This window comes from Ammodytes marinus (genome assembly GCF_949987685.1).
Source record: "Ammodytes marinus genome assembly, chromosome: 18".
In the NCBI taxonomy this organism is placed as follows: Eukaryota; Metazoa; Chordata; class Actinopteri; order Uranoscopiformes; family Ammodytidae; genus Ammodytes; species Ammodytes marinus.
Window position 1 is genome coordinate 23,436,380 of NC_137222.1, and position 17,902 is coordinate 23,454,281.

At 42.7% G+C, this 17,902-nt stretch overlaps 1 protein-coding gene across 2 annotated transcripts; it reads left to right on the forward strand.

The window, feature by feature from the left end:
* The first annotated feature begins 3,739 nt into the window (after positions 1–3,739).
* cUnh18orf54 (chromosome Un C18orf54 homolog) lies at positions 3,740–17,798 on the forward strand. 2 transcript variants are annotated; one of them, XM_080046688.1, is made up of 15 exons: positions 3,740–3,939; positions 4,645–4,783; positions 5,777–5,933; positions 6,201–6,368; positions 8,407–8,545; positions 8,647–8,710; positions 9,396–9,582; positions 10,535–10,626; positions 11,306–11,414; positions 12,667–12,759; positions 13,462–13,549; positions 13,639–13,696; positions 14,628–14,807; positions 15,026–15,081; positions 16,194–17,798. In XM_080046688.1, the coding sequence occupies exons 2-15, from the start codon at positions 4,649–4,651 to the stop codon at positions 16,336–16,338; spliced, it is 1,671 nt and encodes a 556-aa protein (XP_079902814.1). In that variant the 5' UTR covers positions 3,740–3,939; positions 4,645–4,648; the 3' UTR covers positions 16,339–17,798. The 2 variants fall into 2 exon arrangements, with proteins under 2 accessions (XP_079902814.1, XP_079902815.1); XM_080046689.1 differs by having other exon boundaries at positions 4,648–4,783.
* The last annotated feature ends 104 nt before the right edge of the window (positions 17,799–17,902 follow it).

Genomic DNA, 17,902 nt, shown 5'->3' on the forward strand with positions numbered 1-17,902 from the left:
TTGTTCCTGCACTTCTGAGGTGTTGAGCTTGGGAACGGACTGGGTCGATGAAGCAGACTTCACTTCATGAACCGTCATAATTTGGACGGCCAGGTCTGGAACCAGGCTTTCCATCTGGACTACAGTACTTTCTGCTAAAGATCTCCCAGCTTGTCATCTTTGCACAAAATTATATTTGTCTCCATTTTGTCTAAGGATGTGTCCTCCGTCGCTTGAGTTATCATTTCCGGTGTCTCCTCATCCGGACAGACATAGGTGAAAGCCTTGTTCTCCATGAGTACTTCTGTCTCCTCAGTGGCAGTGACTTGTGGAGAAGCCTCCCTCTTCTCCAGATGTTGTTGTTCCTGCACTTCTGAGGTGTTGAGCTTGGGAACTGACTGGGTGGATGAAGCCGACGACACTTCATGGATCTCCATAATTTGGACGGCCAGGTCCGGAACCAGGCTTTCCTCCAGGAGTATCTCCAGCTCAAGATCTCCGAGCTTGTCATCAATGAACACAATGACATTTGTCTCCATTTTGACTAGGGATGTGTCCTCAGTCACTTCAGATGTCATTTCAGATGTGTCCTCTTCCAGACAGACAGATGTGAAAGACTCCTTCTCCATGAGTACTTCTGTCTCCTCAGTGGCAGTGACTTGTGGAGAAGCCTCCCTCTTCTCCAGATGTTGTTGTTCCTGCACTTCTGAGGTGCTGAGCTTGGGAATGGACTGGGTGGATGAAGCAGACTTCAATTCATGGACCGCCATAATTTGGACGACCAGGTCTGGAACCAGGCTTTCCTCCAGGACTACCTCCTGCTCAAGATATCCCAGCTTGTCATCCATGAACACAATTACATTTGTCTCAATTTTGACTAGGGATGTGTCCTCAGTCACATTGATTGTCATTTCGGCTGTCTCCTCATCCAGAACGACTGATGTGAAAGACTCCTTCTCCGTGAGTACTTCTGGCTCCTCAGTGGCAGTGACTTATGGAGAAGCCTCCCTCTTCTCCAGATGTTGATGTTCCTGCACTTCTGAGGTACCATCAGTCCCCTCTGAGTGGTCCATGTTTTGGATGGCAAACATGTCGCCCTCTCTGGCAGAGAAAAGACTTTCGTCGTAATCCATCCATGGAAGGACTTCGAGACCCCGTCAAACCTACTGAATATGTTTTGAAACAGGGATCGGGCTTGGACACTGCAGACCCCAAACATAAGGTTGTCTGAAATGGATAAAGATAGGCAGGGAGCTACTGAGTCCATCAAAAGATTGCAGATCTCGGTGCTGGCAAATTCGGTCTGTTTTTCCCCCTCTGGTTCCTACAATAGGAACTTGATGGCTGTGTCCAACATCGCTGGCACCAGGAGAGCAGCCCTCTGCTCCAGCTCCGAGAGCTCTGCTGGTTTGGCGTCCCCTACAGAGAATGGGCTGTCGTTGATCGCAATTCCACCAAACATCCTCAGTAGTTTCCTGTGCAGAGTTGCAAGGAAGGTGTTTACGTCCTCCTCTGCTCTTCGGCGGAAGATGGAGAGAAACATCTGAAGGCCCTCCAATGTGACCTTCTTTCTGAGCAGCTGTGAAAGCTGCCTTTCTTTTTCCAGTTCCTCCATGAGCTCTTGCTCCATCTGAGCGAGACAAAAGTGCCTCGCTGTGGTCCAGGCCTGTCAAAATCACTCTTAAGTTAGTATCAACATGAAGATAATGTTGTGTACAGTCAACATTTCAATGCAAGTCATATTTTTTTTTTATAGGCCTACTTATTTTTATAATGAACAACCATAATGAAATCAGTAAACTTAATTTTTTTTTAAAAGAAAACAGAAATGCAAACAATAAAAAACCTAAACTAAACTGTTATATTTTAATGTGGAAACTCTAATAATGCTGCAATGCAATTTTGGACTGGAATTCAGCTTTTATTTGAATATTTTAATTATGACAAATCGTAATACAATCATTTAGGAAGATCAGATAGCAGCAATTTCATGGTTATTCAATACATTTGGCATGCATTATTAAATGAACAGTTAAAGCATATTATATAAGTTTTAAATGAATGTGGTTTTAATAAGCTATGCATTTAGTTAAAAAGTGTGTATTACATTTTTTGTAAGACAGTCAAACATGTATAATTTGTGCTTACGCATGGTCTGAGGAAGTTTAAATTTGTTCTCAGAATACGAAGAAATTCAGGTACGAAAATATTGATAAATCGCCGATTTGTGCGTGAAACGTTTGTACGTGTGGTAACAATTTAATGTTAGTAAATGAGGGCCATTGTATCCATTGTTCGCAGCTCAAGCATGTGTTAAGAAGGAAATGTCACAGTGTATGTAACAGTCAAACTAAATATTTCTTACCATGTCTTTTGTTTAATTGACAATGTTATGTTATGTTGAATGACTTGTTTTGTTTAATATTTTGTGTGGACCCCAGGAACAATAGTTGTTACTACTGTAATACCAATAACTATTGGATATTAAATACAATTTAAAAAAAGAAGATATATGACTTACCAGTTCAGCCTTGAACAGGTGATGTATCTGTCCTGTCAAATGATTCCTGAAATAAAAAGACACTGTGTTATTTAACCTGCACAACTTTCACTCATTTGTATAAAGGCTCTTGTCAGTTTTCCATCAGTGAATCAGTAAAATCAATGTTCAATGTTCTTTACTCACTCCTCCAGGAAGGTTCTCCCTGAAAGCAACCAGGTCTTCATATCTCTGACCGATAAATGGTCAGGAACTTGATCCTGCTGCTTCATGAGGAGAAACTGCCTCAGCATCATTTTCTGCAACACAGATTCAACAGAGAACAGTTTGAAGCAGCTCAGAGAAACACAACATTATACAATATAACATAAATATGAAAAGTGCACCATTCAGATTTACAGCAACTCACTTCTCCCAGGTAGCAATGTTGCTCTTCATCCGAGAAAGAGGACGGCTTCATCTTTTTGACTCTCTCAAAAAATGAAGTGGATGTCCATTTTTAAGAGACTTAAAAGTTTGTAACAAGTAGAAATCAGTTAACAGGGTTATTATTATTATTATTATTATTATTATTATTATTATTATTATTATTATTATTATTATTATTATTATTATTATTATTTAGAATCTATATCTGCACCTCAGTAGCCTATACAGTGTACGGTATGTAGAATTATATGGACCATCACAAGTGTGAAGGTTTCGTAATGCAAATTACCATGGAAAATTCACCGGAAGGCACAGAATGAAGTGAAGCTCAATTTTTTTCTGAGGGAGTAGGCTACCCCCCGAACCTCCGCTGATAATGTGTCACCACAATGTTGAAATTAAATGTACGACCTAGTGTGTGTGTGTGTGTGTGTGTGTGTGTGTGTGTGTGTGTGTGTGTGTGTGTGTGTGTGTGTGTGTGTGTGTGTGTGTGTTGACTGGGTTGGTTAAATGCTGTAAAGAGGCATATTAGACTACATTTTTTAAAGCAAATTCAAAAAAACTATAAATAGCCTACATTCATAGATAAACAATAATGTGGCTGTATTTACCTAACTGAGGTGCAACATTTTCTCCTGGGGTGGGGGGGGGGGTAAGGTTCTCCTCCCTAGATGACTTTTTTGCCCTGGGCTAAGCCCCCGATGTTTCAAGATCCTAACAACGCCTCTGAGCGCCTGGGCGGTACTATAGAGTTAGAGCAGGTTGGTAAAGTTTTACTCCGATGTAAGTCTTTAACATGTTTTAAGCATTTTATACTGCTCTAAAGCTTTATATAATTGTCTATTACCAGTTGTTTTCAATGGTGTTTGCTCGTAACGACTCTCACGAGTCGCGACACCATTCTGGGCTACAACACTGATTCCAGACCAGCTAACTGGGAGTTAGCTTTACCCGGGAGCCTTGAATTTTCAGTTGTCATCAACAGTTTCAACGCAGAGATTTGCACAAGGAATATATTGAAAAATAAACATGTAAGTGTCGTGTTTTCGCTTGATACAGAATGACACGTTTTGAGTTGGACCATTTGGGGTTGAATTCCTTGTTTTTAGCCGGCTTATGTTATTGAATTTTAACGTCATTGACAAACTTTTGATATATTGTCAGTAGGCTGCTGTATGTTAAGTCAGTGGAGTTGAGACAGTGTTGTATATACAGGCTATACTAACCTACCGTTACGTAACAATACTGAGTCATTATGGAATCTGGTGGGCCTTTTATTACTGTCTTGTTTACTTTGTGTTGTTTGTTTAGCTAGTTAGCTCAGTTGTTTGCTAGGCTACAGCCAACTAACGATAGTTCTTGAGCACGGGACCGACAAGACAAGCATACGGGCCGAAATAACTTCAAAACACACGGTTGTCGTTTCATGATTAGCTACGTTAACATTCAGTGTTACAGTAAGGGACCATCAGTGATGAGAGCATCTGACAAATGCGTTTCACTGGTAGCTCTCAGTGTCTCTGTATCTGGAATGTCAGTCATAGGATCAAATATTTTGACAGTTATCTGAAACCTGTGTCTTATCAGAAACATAGAATATCCATTGATTTGGGTTTCAAACACACATTCCTCTCCACTGTGAACAGTGTAGACTACTCTCCAGCATCACACTCACTGGTCTTTTTTCATTTGTGATTGAGTGATGTCTAACCTAAGTATGTACCTGTTGTTTTTAGCAGCATGGAGTCCATCAGCATGGTGGGTGAGTGTCTGTCTCCAGAGTCCACGGTCACCTCCCTGTTATCCAGCTCTGGTCACCTGAGGAGCAGGCTGCAGGCCCCTGAACACAACACCACCTTCAGATACAGAGACAAGGTGTATTATGCTACTACTGTTAATAATAGGGCTCTGTTTCTAGACTAGGAAATGGGATCCATGGGGGAAATTTGCCCCTCTTTAAACCTATAGTGCATAACTTTCCATATTGAATGTTGGTTACATTCAAGCCGTCTCCAAACGTGTTGACATAAAGTTGATTAAGCCTATAGGCTGAATCGAACAGATTCCTCTATGGTCCTTCTCCGCTCTGCCAGGGCAGCTGAGCTGAGAGGTTTCTCTTTAGTCAGTGTGTTGACTTCCACTAGTTCTGCTGTGCTGTCTGTCTGCTCCGTTGCAGCTCCGGCCGTCCGGTGCCCGCTGCAACAAATACGCACAACCTAAATTTTGCCGGATGCCGGAGCTCGCCGCATTAATTTAGAACAGAACACATCAAGAGAGACAGGAACACAGACAAGTCCACTGTTTTTTTACTCGTTCGGATGGGAACAAACAGACTTCCTCATGAGGGCAAACGGAGAATGTAACACACTATAGCTTTAACCTCTGTCCTGTTAGGATTATTCCAATTTTGACATCTGTGTATGTAATAAATAATAGCAATAGGCCTACTAGTAAAAAGGGATGGTAAGTGCTCATCCCTGAAGGAGGGCTTTCCTTTATCTAGATAGGACTTTTTCCACTTATCATGATCAGCCATACAAGTAAAAAAAACTAAAAATAAAAAGATGTGCTCACACTAGTTCTCCTATTCATCCAACACAAACGACCTTAAAGCATTCATGAACACTTTTTACAGTTTCTACGGGGCTCTCGGTGCACCATACTGGCCCATTTGACCCTTTTTTATAATTAATCTAATTTCATTGTACATGTACAAATATAGACTTTTCTTTTTTATACTATACCTAACTACTTAACCTTTCAAACGTCTGTGATATAGAATTAAGACAAACTGCTGGCGTAACTGATTTTGAAGTTGCTGGGCTCCCATAACATATAACCCATGTTTCTTAATTGATTGATTTTCAGAGCTATGAATCTGCCTCGGCGGCGTTGGACGCTTACATCACAGACTTTGAACGGAGTCGTCAGAGCAGCGAGATGATGACACAAAACCTGGTCCTGCCTCACAGTGCGTCCTCCACGCCCAGCTGCTCCGCACTGAGCATGCTCAGAAATAAAGATGGTAGGTCACCGCCATGCACTGAGATGGCCGAAGCGCAGGTTGACAGAGCATGCTGAATCGCCCAGATGAGAGGAAGCGTTTCCCGAAAATCTACATAGTTTTTTGTGATGTGATTCGTGTCAGGTTGCTCTATGGCAGTTTTTAACAAGAAATTAAGACCAGTAAAGTAGTATACTGTAATAGGAGATCTTTAAACAATCAAGTCTGTTTTGATGTAGTCCACAGTCTCAAACAGTGTCTTATTGTTTTTCTTGATTTTACCCATAGTTCTTAGGGAGAGTTTGACTGACAGGGAACTGGACTTCCTGAACCTTCCCGTCAGCTCCCTCCATCACCGTAGCAACCGGGACAGACTCTCCATGACGACCAACGAGCTGCTGTCCATGCCCTGTGACGGCTCCATGCCTGTCACACACACCTCCGCCTACATCCAAGGTCTGTAAACGCATCACCACCTTAACAATTACAACATTTTGATCAGTTCCAGTTAGGTTGGGGTGTGCCATTTATAGGTCCTTCTCATATAATTAGCATATTGTGATAAAGTTCAATATTTTCTGTAATGTACTGATAAACATTAGACTTTCATATATTTTAGATTCATTACACACAACTGAAGTAGTTCAAGCCTTTTATTGTTTTAATATTGATGATTTTGGCAAAAAAATTAAGAAAAAACAAAAATCCCTATCTCAAAAAATTAGCATATTTCATCCAACCAATAAAAGAAAAGTGTTTTTAATACAAAAAAGTCAACCTTCAAATAATTATGTTCAGTTATGCACTCAATACTTGGTCGGGAATCCTTTCGCAGAAATGACTGCTTCAATGCGGCGTGGCATGGAGGCAATCAGCCTGTGGCACTGCTGAGGTGTTATGGAGGCCCAGGATGCTTCGATAGCGGCCTTAAGCTCATCCACAGTGTTGGGTCTGGTGTCTCTCAACTTCCTCTTCACAATATCCCACAGATTCTCTATGGGGTTCAGGTCAGGAGAGTTGGCAGGCCAATTGAGCACAGTAATACCATGGTCAGTAAACCATTTACCAGTGGTTTTGGCACTGTGAGCAGGTGCCAGGTCTTTTTGAAAAATTAAATCTTCATCTCCATAAAACTTTTCAGCAGATGGAAGCATGAAGTGCTCCAAAATCTCCTGATAGCTAGCTGCATTGACCCTGCCTTTGATAAAACACAGTGGACCAACACCAGCAGCTGACATGGCACCCCAGACCATCACTGACTGTGGGTACTTGACACTGGACTTCAGGCATTTTGGCATTTCCTTCTCCCCAGTCTTCCTCCAGACTCTGGCACCTTGATTTCCGAATGACATGCAAAATTTGCTTTCATCCGAAAAAAGTACTTTGGACCACTGAGCAACAGTCCAGTGCTGCTTCTCTGTAGCCCAGGTCAGGCGCTTCTGCCACTGTTTCTGGTTCAAAAGTGGCTTGACCTGGGGAATGCGGCACCTGTAGCCCATTTCCTGCACACGCCTGTGCACGGTGGCTCTGGATATTTCTACTCCAGACTCAGTCCACTGCTTCCGCAGGTCCCCCAATGTCTGGAATCGGCCCTTCTCCACAATCCTCCTCAGGGTCCGGTCACCTCTTCTGGTTGTGCAGCGTTTTCTGCCACACTTTTTCCTTCCCACAGACTTCCCACTGAGGTGCCTTGATACAGCACTCTGGGAACAGCCTATTCGCTGAGAAATTTCTTTCTGTGTCTTACCCTCTTGCTTGAGGGTGTCAATGATGGCCTTCTGGACAGCAGTCAGGTCGGCAGTCTTACCCATGATTGCGGTTTTGAGTAATGAACCAGGCTGGGAGTTTTTAAAAGCCTCAGGAATCTTTTGCAGGTGTTTAGAGTTAATTAGTTGATTCAGATGATTAGGTTAAGAGCTTGTTTAGAGTACCTTTTCATGATATGCTAATTTTTTGAGATAGGAATTTGGGGTTTTCATGAGCTGTATGCCAAAATCATCAGTATTAAAACAACAAAAGACCTGAAATATTTCAGTTGGTGTGCAATGAATCTAAAATATATGAAAGTTCAATTATTATCATTACATTATGGAAAATAATCAACTTTATCACAATATGCTAATTATATGAGAAGGACCTGTATATCCTATGATTATATCTTAATTGTTGTTTTAATGATGTGTCACTCAATTTGAAAAATACTATCAAAACAGACAAATGGCAATAGTTTTCAAGCCAACGGTATCGGAGGCAGTGTTCAATGAAGAGAGAGAAAGAGACAGACAGACAGAGAGAGAGAGAGAGAGACTTTTACCCACGCATCTCTCAAACAGAAAGATTCACGTTTTAATCGATGCCCGTGCCATTCACGGGCGGAAATGTGGCCTGAAGCGAAAATGAAACCTAAGTAACATGGCCTTAAGGTGGGCTGTTCTTAAGGTCTTATATTTGTTAAGCATCTTCTTTTTCAGTGTTTTCTGTTTGTGGTTTCCAGGCCTGCTGCCTCAGTCTGAACCCCCCCAGCTCTGCCCCTCCTTCAAAGCATCACACAGACCCAGGGTCAGCCACGCAGTCCCACCACTAAACCACCAAAACCACCAGCACCATCCAACCAGGACGCCCAGGAGCTCCAGGTTCATGCCTGTGTGTGTGTTTGTCTGATGGATCTCTGTTCTGTCTTGTTGAAGGTCATGTTTGACATTGTATTGCTCTCTCTGCACCTCTCCTGCTGCAGAGGAGGACCAGGGGCGGCCATGTTGAAACCAGACGTTGACATCTCCTCACACAGTCGGTACAGGGTGAGGACTATGCTGCCCTGCAAAGGCAATTGTCACTAAGTACATGTTTGGTTATTACCAGTATCTGACTTTCTGACATCTGTTTTACTAAGAAGAAGAATATTTAGTATGCAGTGAGTACAAAACTATGATTTGAGTATTAGGGCCATGGTCATAAATAAATAAATAAATAAATAAAATGACTAGAATATAGTCGTAATTATACAAAAATAAAGTCAGAATTTTACAATAAACAAAAAAGTCCTACCATTAAAAGAAGTCCTTGTCGCCCACTGTTTGTCTCGGTTGTCGGCCGTGCCACGTATAGTCCCCAGCAATTCATAATAACGTGGTGCTGATTTGCCAAAAGATTAAGCATTTCCTTACTAGTGAAAGAAGTAGGCTATAACATAAGTCTCATAACACAGGTCTCTCTCAGTCGCTCCGTAATCGTCGGAGAAACTTTTCTTGTATCCTACAACTGTTAATCCATTTAGAAGAGAGTTTACTGGCACTCTCTGCCAGTGAACAAACAGAGAGTTGAATGGTAAAAATCATTCCCAATGTTTGGTTTTTTATGTTTTTTGGACAGGAAAATGTCTAATATATTTAAGACTTAAAAGGAAGAATAACAAAATTTCTATCTATTTGTTAGTCCGCTGTCCGGCCTTAAATCTCACTGTCCCCTCTTTCTGTCTCCCCTCAGACTGCCCACAGAGCAGCAGAGCCCTCCATGTCTCTCCACCTCCCTCACTGGCTCACCAGCAACAAGTCAAACATGAACTGTTCTGGGATCAGCAGCGTGCCCGACCTCGCGTACCCAGCCTGGGTCCAGCGCTGTGACCTCAGTGAGCCGCCCACTGACACAGAGTCAGAGCTGTGGGACCACCACGGTACAACACACAGTTCAGGCCTCTCATTACTACACATACTGCATGCTACTTAACCCACATAACACTACGGTATCCTTTATCAGGGTTTCCCCCATAAAAGTGGTTAGGCATGGTGGCAAGTATCTTTGGAGGGGGTGGGCGATTAGACCTAAGTTTAAATCACTGTATTTTTCATGTTTTGGACGATGAAAAGACATTTAATATTTTCATAATATAACAAGTAAATGGTATGTATCCTTTTCCAACAGAGACACGGTAGAGTTTCATGCATTCTTGACACCAAAGATCCTGATATTTACAGTAGGCTAAACTGGTGGCCACCATGCCTAAAATATGCTGTGGAGATCCCTTGCTTTATGCTTAATGTATGTGCAAAAAAGTACAAATAAACAATGATAAATTACATTTTGAGTCGTTTAAGCTTAAATTCAAAGTGTTAGATATAACCATATTCACAGTTTTCGGTGACTGCACCTCTCACTATGGAAAAGCCCCTGCAGCAATTTCAACCATCATGAAACACTAAACCCGTCATTAAATATAGAGAGATACCCTGCATTTAAAGTGTTGAGAGGGTGGTGTCTGTCTGTCTTTAAATGCTTCCAAACCCCAAATCTGTAAGGAAAGGATAAACAGTGAGTGTATCTGTTCTAAATGCCTCGTTTCCACTGAGCAGCACAGTTCCTTTTGGCACGGCTCGGTTCGTCAGGTCACCCTAACCCTAGATCTGGCTTGTGTTTCCACTGCTGAAAGCACCCTTACTAGGAACAATCTAATGCAAAGTATACCATTATTATAAATCATAATGTAAACTTTTAAACAATTTGTTTTGTCATAACCCATATTCATTCTTTTACCATGGTAATAATAGTAATACATATGCTGGGTAATATTATTATTAGCATCAAACAGTAGTTATGATTGTTGGTGAAGTTCTATGTTGCTCTTCCAGGTGTTCCTTTACCAGGCGATGTGAGAAGCGGAGCTCCGTCCTGGGTAGCAGAGCTGGAGGACGAGGATCCAGACCACACACCACCTCCCCCGGTGAGGGAACCAACTCACACTCCACTGGAACCTATTGTTTGATCAGTCAGAAGCCCATGGTGTCTGACAAACTGAAGCTGACCTGAAAGGGATGGCAGGGTGGTCTTAAGAATGAGTTTCTCTATTTGTCAATTTACACAAGGTATATATCGAAATTAATTCTTCGCACATCCTCTCTCAAGTTACCACACTTCAGAGGGGGTCAGAGCGCAGTGTCAGCCAATACGGCGCCCCTGGAGCAGTTTGGGGGTTAAGTGCTCAAGGACACAATGGTAGAGATGGGGGGCACCGTAGATGTAATACCAGCCACCACTAGTTTTACAAATAACACCCTCCTGTCCTGTGCCGGGGATCGAACCAGCGACCTTGTGGTTACTAGTCAGCCCCCTTTTTCCTGTAGGCCATCCTACCACCCAGAGGAACCAGAATGAAGAACAAGAACTCCCATTTTAAGTGTGTGTGTGTGTGTGTGTGTGTGTGTGTGTGTGTGTGTGTGTGTGTGTGTGTGTGTGTGTGTGTGTGTGTGTGTGTGTGTGTGTGTGTGTGTGTGTGTGTGTGTGTGTGTGTGTGTGTGTGTGTGTGTGTGTGTGTGTGTGTGTGTGTGTGTGTGTGTGTGTGTGTGTGTGTGTGTGTGTGTGTGTGTGTGTGTGTGTGTGTGTGTGTGTGTGTGTGAGATCAGGTTGACAGCCAGCAGACTCTTAGGGATCTGAGGCTGCAGTTTGCTGAACAGATTTCTCTACTCGCTGCAGAGAAAAAAAGCTCCGACACCATGGACACTCTCTTCAGAGGTAAAGATAAAACTTGCCGATGTCCAAACTAAAGCCCCTATCTCACTGGGCTGCGACAAGTTGGAGACTGCATTCGAGAGGGAGTCTCTAAACTGTCTTGAAACGTTCGCTGGGGTCTCAATTTCCTCGCATGAGTCGCAGTCCTGTCGCTTGAATTTTGAACATGTTCAAAAAATGTGTGCGACAAATCTACTCTCAAAATAGTCTCAGAGTGGTCGCAGGTGTCTCGAACGCGTCGCACACCCTTCTCAATTTAGTCTCCGCGAGTCAGAAAGTGCAAGAAGTGTGAGACAACTTTGCGAGGGTTTGCCGAAATATGAAACTAAATTGCGACTGATTTGAGACAAAAATGAGACTGCCATTCCGTTCGTGCGACGCTCGCCAGACGTTCGCGAGACATAAATGCGAGCTCCCAGAAAGTGTTGGCCAGGACATTCGCAAACGTGTCGTGAGAAACCAACTCAGTGAGACTGCAAATAGAAATTGTCGCTAATTCGCATATTTTCTCACAATTTTGTGTCTCCAACTTGTCGCAAACAGTCGCAGCCCTGTGAGATAGGGTCTTAAGGCCAGGACACACAGGCCCGATAATCGCCGTCGTAAAGTTTCGAGGGGACGGAGACACGAATCTGTTTGGTGTGTGCCGTGAAATCGGTCGTAGTTGATGTTGTCGGGCTTCTTTTGAGCCGATTGAACATGTTCAATCGGCGGCGGGCAGTCTTTCAGTTTGAGCAATTTGATTTGTGGAGGGCTAGCGAATCAGTGAAGCCCGGAAGTGAGGCGGGTAGCACAAACAGCTAACAACAGTTAGCCATCGTTTTAATGTGTTTGTTTGTTTCGTTCAGCGAGTACTCACATGCATCAACCCTTGTTGACTGCTCGACACCATGCTCGACACTCTTTGCTAAAAATGGTGCTCTTTATGGTCCATAAATATAAATACGTATTTCTATCTATGTTTATGGTCTAGAGAGCCGTCCCATCATTTCCGGCTTCCGTATTTTTTCAGGCCACAATACAGATTAGTGCCGCCTGCTGTTATGGAGACATTAAGTGCCGCGCAAGCGCAGAGCGTAAGGAAAGGCAACAGTCGGTTTGGTGTGTTCTTTGCACTTTTTCGGCCGCGACGGGAAGACTGGAGCTCCCTGAATCGGCAGTCACCATTTTCGGGTAGTCGGACTGGTGTGTCCTGGCCTTTAAACGAAAGTATTTTGTGTGAGGGATCCCTGATTTATGTTTCTCCTCCTGTCAGACAACAGGATAGAGTCCCTGATCCAGAAGGCAGATCGCTTGTTGAACTCTCTGTCTCAGATTGTTGGAGGAGCAGACAGTGTTGCAGATCCAGGTGAGACCACGGGGGGGGGAGGGGGGGGGGGTTGAACCCAAGACACAAGGGTTGTTAGGTGGGGGGGGGGTGAACCCAAGACACAAGGGTTGTTAGGTGGGGGGGGGGGGTGAACCCAAGACACAAGGGTTGCTAGGTGGGGGGGGGTGAACCCAAGACACAAGGGTTGTTAGGTGGGGGGGGGGGGGGTGAACCCAAGACACAAGGGTTGCTAGGTGGGGGGGGGTGAACCCAAGACACAAGGGTTGTTAGGTGGGGGGGTGAACCCAAGACACAAGGGTTGGTAGGTCAGTTTCTCCTGCTACGTGTAAGCAGCAAAGCTAATGTTAGCTAACAGACCCAAGACACAAGGGTTGTTAGGTGGGGGGGGGGGGGTGAACCCAAGACACAAGGGTTGTTGGGTCAGTTTCTCCTGCTACGTGTAAGCAGCAAAGCTAATGTTAGCTAACAGACACAGTTAGCCTCGAATGACCATAAACACAGCTCAGATAACCTATTGTAACCCAGGAAGGAAGCTGTTTGCCTTGTGTTATCTTGCTCGATTCAGGTATAGTTTGTGTCTAAATGTGAAAACTGTTGTTGAGATTGATGATGGATGAGATCACAGTATCATTGAACCTTGAATTTACTACACATGTCAGATATCCTTAACATTATCAGTGAATCTCTGTTCTTATTGGGTAACTGTTATGGTTGTTGTAGTCACTCCCACTGATGAAGATGTCCGACTTCTCAACATGGAGGAGGAGCTGCTGCCTTGTGCGTCTTCCCACAGTGGTCCAGTCACTCTGTAAGACTCATCTTTACTTCCTGTAGTGAACGCCATGCATTATGACTAGACGTGTTAATAACCTGTGATGCTATGTTATGACCTCTCAGGGACTCAGCAGCAGCAGAAGGGGTCGTAACAGAGGCGCTGACTGACAGAGGAGATCAGGTATGTGTTACCCTGCGTTCACACCTAAAGGCCAGGACACACCAGCCCGATAATCGCCGTCGTCAAAAAAAAAGACGAATCTGTTTGGTGTGTGCCGTGACGTCGGCCGACGTAGAGGTCGTCGGGCTTGTTTTGAGCCTATCGGCCGCCGATTGAACATGTTCAATCGGCGGCCGACCGTCTTTCATTTGGAGCAATTTGATTGGTGGAGGGCTAGCGAATCAGTGAAGCCCGGAAGTGAGGCGGGTAGCACAAACAGCTAACAACAGCTAGCCATCGTTTTAATGTGTTTGTTCGTTTCGTTTTGCGAGTACTCACATGCATCAACCCTTGTTGACTGCTCGACACCATGCTCGACACTCTCTGCTAAAAATTGTGCTCTTATGGTCCATAAATATAAATACGTATTTCTATCTATGTTTATGCTCTAGAGAGCTGTCCCATCATTTCCGGCTTTCGTATTTTTTCGGGCCACAATACAGATTAGCGCCGCCTGCTGTTGTGGAGACATTACAAGCGCGGGACGTACGGAAAATAAGCAGTCGTCTCGGTGTGTTTTTGGGCCGCGACGGAAAGACTGGAGCTTCCTGAAACGGCGACTCCAGTTTTTGGGTAGTCGGAACGTGTCGGACTGGTGTGTCCTGGCCTTAAAGCGTCAAACGCAAATGTGAATCAGGGATGATAAAATTCACAAAGTCCCACAGTTTTTAGTGATGTTGTAAAGTGTATCTTCTCACTGTCTTTTGACTGCAGGCCAATGCTACCCATTGACTACCAGTATTTGTGCTAAGCTAATTATCGATGAGGGAACCTTTCCCATTTCTTCTTCAAAAATGTACGCACAGCCAAACCAACTGTTTCTGTCTCCTTGTCTTGAACCCAAGTGCGAGGCAACAAGCTAAAAATGAAAAATGTCTATTGCCTCTCCCAGGTTGGGGTCAGTGGTCTCCAGGGAAGCGAGGTTTTCAAGCAGCCAGGTCCAGTGGAGGCTCTGAAACAGATGCTGTTCAGACTGCAGGCAGTGGAGACGCAGCTTCAGAGACTGCAACAGGCCTCAGCAGCCTCTACACTCACTGGCAGCACACACACAGAGAAGACTGCAGTGGAACAGGTATGAACAGTCACCAGCCTCAATTTCAATGGAGAAAAATGGAGCTTTTGAGGCTAGACAAACACTAAAAGGGCTTTATTTCGTCCATTCATCTTCCACACAGAGTCCCTGAACTCACCTCAGGACCCTGCTGTCAACCTTGAGCTGTGCTGTAGCTCTGTATTGTTACTGTGTAGAGAATGTCTCTGTGTCTAATAGAGTTTGTGTTTGTGTTGCAGAAGCCTGAGAGTGAAGCAGAGGTGGAGAGTTGTCCTGGTGGACCGTCTCTACAGAGGTAACTGACACTGAACACAGATCTCAACTGTCATGTCTGTTGCACATCAGGATTACCATTAGGGTTGCTGTGTAGAGTTGAATGACACCTTTTGAACTTGATGATCCTTACATACCAGCACTATAGTAGTAGGGTGTGGTCTCAAATCCTGTCTTAAGCGTATTTTATCATGCTAGTGAAGTGGTGCTATGGAGGAAATAATAATGTATGTACCATTTTGGTCTAGACTGAACTATCTCAACAACTAATAGATGGATTAGATACAAACAAGACAAGAACACTAATGATTTTTTCTACCACAAACAGTTTGTATCAAGCCACGGTTGTTCATAGCTTTACCTCACTGTTTCAATTCACTGTGATTGGTGGTAATGATAAGCAGGTGTTAGCTTTCTAGCACACTAAACTAAGATGGTGAAGATGACAAGCATTCTACCATGCTAGCTTTGTCGTTGTGAGCATGTTGTTAGCATTCTGATGTCAACATTTAGCTGAGGCTGGAGCATATCGCTCCAATTAACAAACAAAGTACCTTTTACACCTGAAAACTGTTTGTTGGCTCAAAAATATTTGCCCATAAATGTTTGCTAATTGTTTCTAAAAAAAGACAAGTGTTACATTGTTTTTCAAAATAGTCATCTGCTTTTATTTCATAAATGCACCTAAAAATGACCCTGATTTTGTTAAGAAACTCTTGAAAAGGCCAGCGTTGTTGTATGTAAAACCCCATTTTGTAAGAAGAATCTCATAAATGGGTTCGAACAAACTTTTTAAAAATTGTATAAACTACAATTACGGGACCTCTCCAAATGTTCAGTGTCTCTCGTTTTACTATTTATAGGCATATGTTTGAGTAGAATGAACATTTTGGTTTTATAATATAAACTACTGGCAACATTTCTACCAAATTCCAATACATTTTGTCATTAAGAGCATTTTCAATAAGTTATGTAGAGATGAAGATTCGAGAAAAATCCAGACAGGTCTCTTAATTTTTTTTCCGGAGCTGTATGCTATTATATATAAAGTCCCATCTTAGCATGCAGTCCAAACAATATCATGGATTTCATTTTGAGTGTGAGTTAATGGCAATATGATAATTCCATCCTCAGAGCTCTTCATCACCTGAGCCGTCTGAAGGTGCTGGTGGAAGAACCCAAAGAGAAACGCGACGAGGAGGAGAAGGAGGAAGATGAAGGACGCTACTCCTCTTCCTCTGCTGAGGGACTCACCAGCTCTCAGGGAAAACCCTCCTGAAGTTCTCAATTAAAGGATCATTCTAATCCAACAAGAGGATGGTTTCAATAGCTCTTTATCTCTCTCAAATCGTTGATATGTCCAACTTGTAGCTCAATAATACACAAGTGCCTGAAAAAGTCCTTAGTTTTTTTTACATTTCTGTTCCATCAAAGAAAGATGCAAAATGTTAATAAGAGCGCTTCAGAGTTACCTGAAGGTGTATTTTTTCACTTGCCAACCAGCGAAGCTACTAGACCTAGGTCCATGAAGTATTGTTGCTAAACTAAAACGTCCAGGATATATCTCTGTGAATGACACAGAGATTAAACTGTATCCATCTCCTCATCTGACTCCTATGAAGACAGAAAACAAGAAGATGTATCTCAACGTCCCAGTGTTGTTGGTGAAATGCCAGAAAAGAATGAAGCTCTGTAGTGTCTCAGGACAATCCAAAATCGAAGAGGAAGAGAGAGAGAGATCTTTCTACACATTCCAAGCATCTGTTCAGCTGTTGAGCCAGAAAGTGTCAAACTGATATGTAAGTGTGCCAAATTGAATGGGGGATGTCTTTTCTACCTGTCTGCTTCTGCACTAAAAAAGGCCTTTAAATAAGACTTTAATTTTTTAGCCAGACTAGCAGCAATGTTGTACACGTCTTTGTTTGATAGCATGATGAAATGCCATCAAACAAACACGTGACATATTAAACCTAAGTCAAGTATGAAACAATTTGCTAGCATGTTATCGTCCATTGCTGTTCTTATTATATTTAAAACACTTAGTATTAAATTAAACATAACTTAATACTAATGTTATACATGTCAGCTGTAGCTGCATTTCAACCTGCCAATGTTTCCATATCATGGAGCTAACTGTTACATCTTCATGCTAGCATGTCCCAATGCTAAACGGTAAATATGACATGCTGAACCTCATGTCAATATACATTTGTAGTCAATATGTAAACATGCAAACTGTAGCCACAACAGCATTAGCATGCTAACATTAGAATTTTAAATGTGCCAATGTTACCATATCTCAGTGCTAAATGTTACATGCTCAAGTTGAGCAACTTTCCCCTGTTAAACCTAAACAAAAAGGAAGTTGTGATTTAAATAAGGAAACATTTGCTGCTATACACTATAACTTATTTATTCATTAAACCTAAGTTTAATGTCATAGATATGTCATCCTTTATCCTCCCTCTTCATGAACTTTGTCTGTTACCTGTCCCAATCAGAGTGAAATCAGTGTATTGATCCACTAGTATTTGTATTCACCTTTTGTGTCTCAGCTCATGCAGACAAATTCAGTGTTTTCTCTCTTGAATCACAGTCGGGTTACATATATTCATTTTGTAACAGATCGGTTTGGAATGTTTAACATGAATTTCTTTCATTTCCATGTAAAGCCTCATCTCCAGCTGCTCTCAGCTGGTTTGTCCTCAAACAGCTAACATTAAAACATATCTTTCTTTACTTATTTCATGGTGTCAGCTCATTTTAAATGTTAAATAAGGATAGTATATGGAATTGGGTCCTGTTCACAGCTTCACTTAAACCTAACCTCTTTAAAACACATT

Excerpts from the sequence above, each read along its gene's own strand:
- cUnh18orf54 (XM_080046688.1), top strand. The coding sequence starts at position 4,649 with ATGGAGTCCATCAGCATGGTGGGTGAGTGTCTGTCTCCAGAGTCCACG. Across the intron at positions 8,711-9,395 it reads CCTCACACAGTCGGTACAGG|ACTGCCCACAGAGCAGCAGA; the intron begins GTGAGGACTATG and ends GTCTCCCCTCAG. Across the intron at positions 13,550-13,638 it reads CACAGTGGTCCAGTCACTCT|GGACTCAGCAGCAGCAGAAG; the intron begins GTAAGACTCATC and ends ATGACCTCTCAG.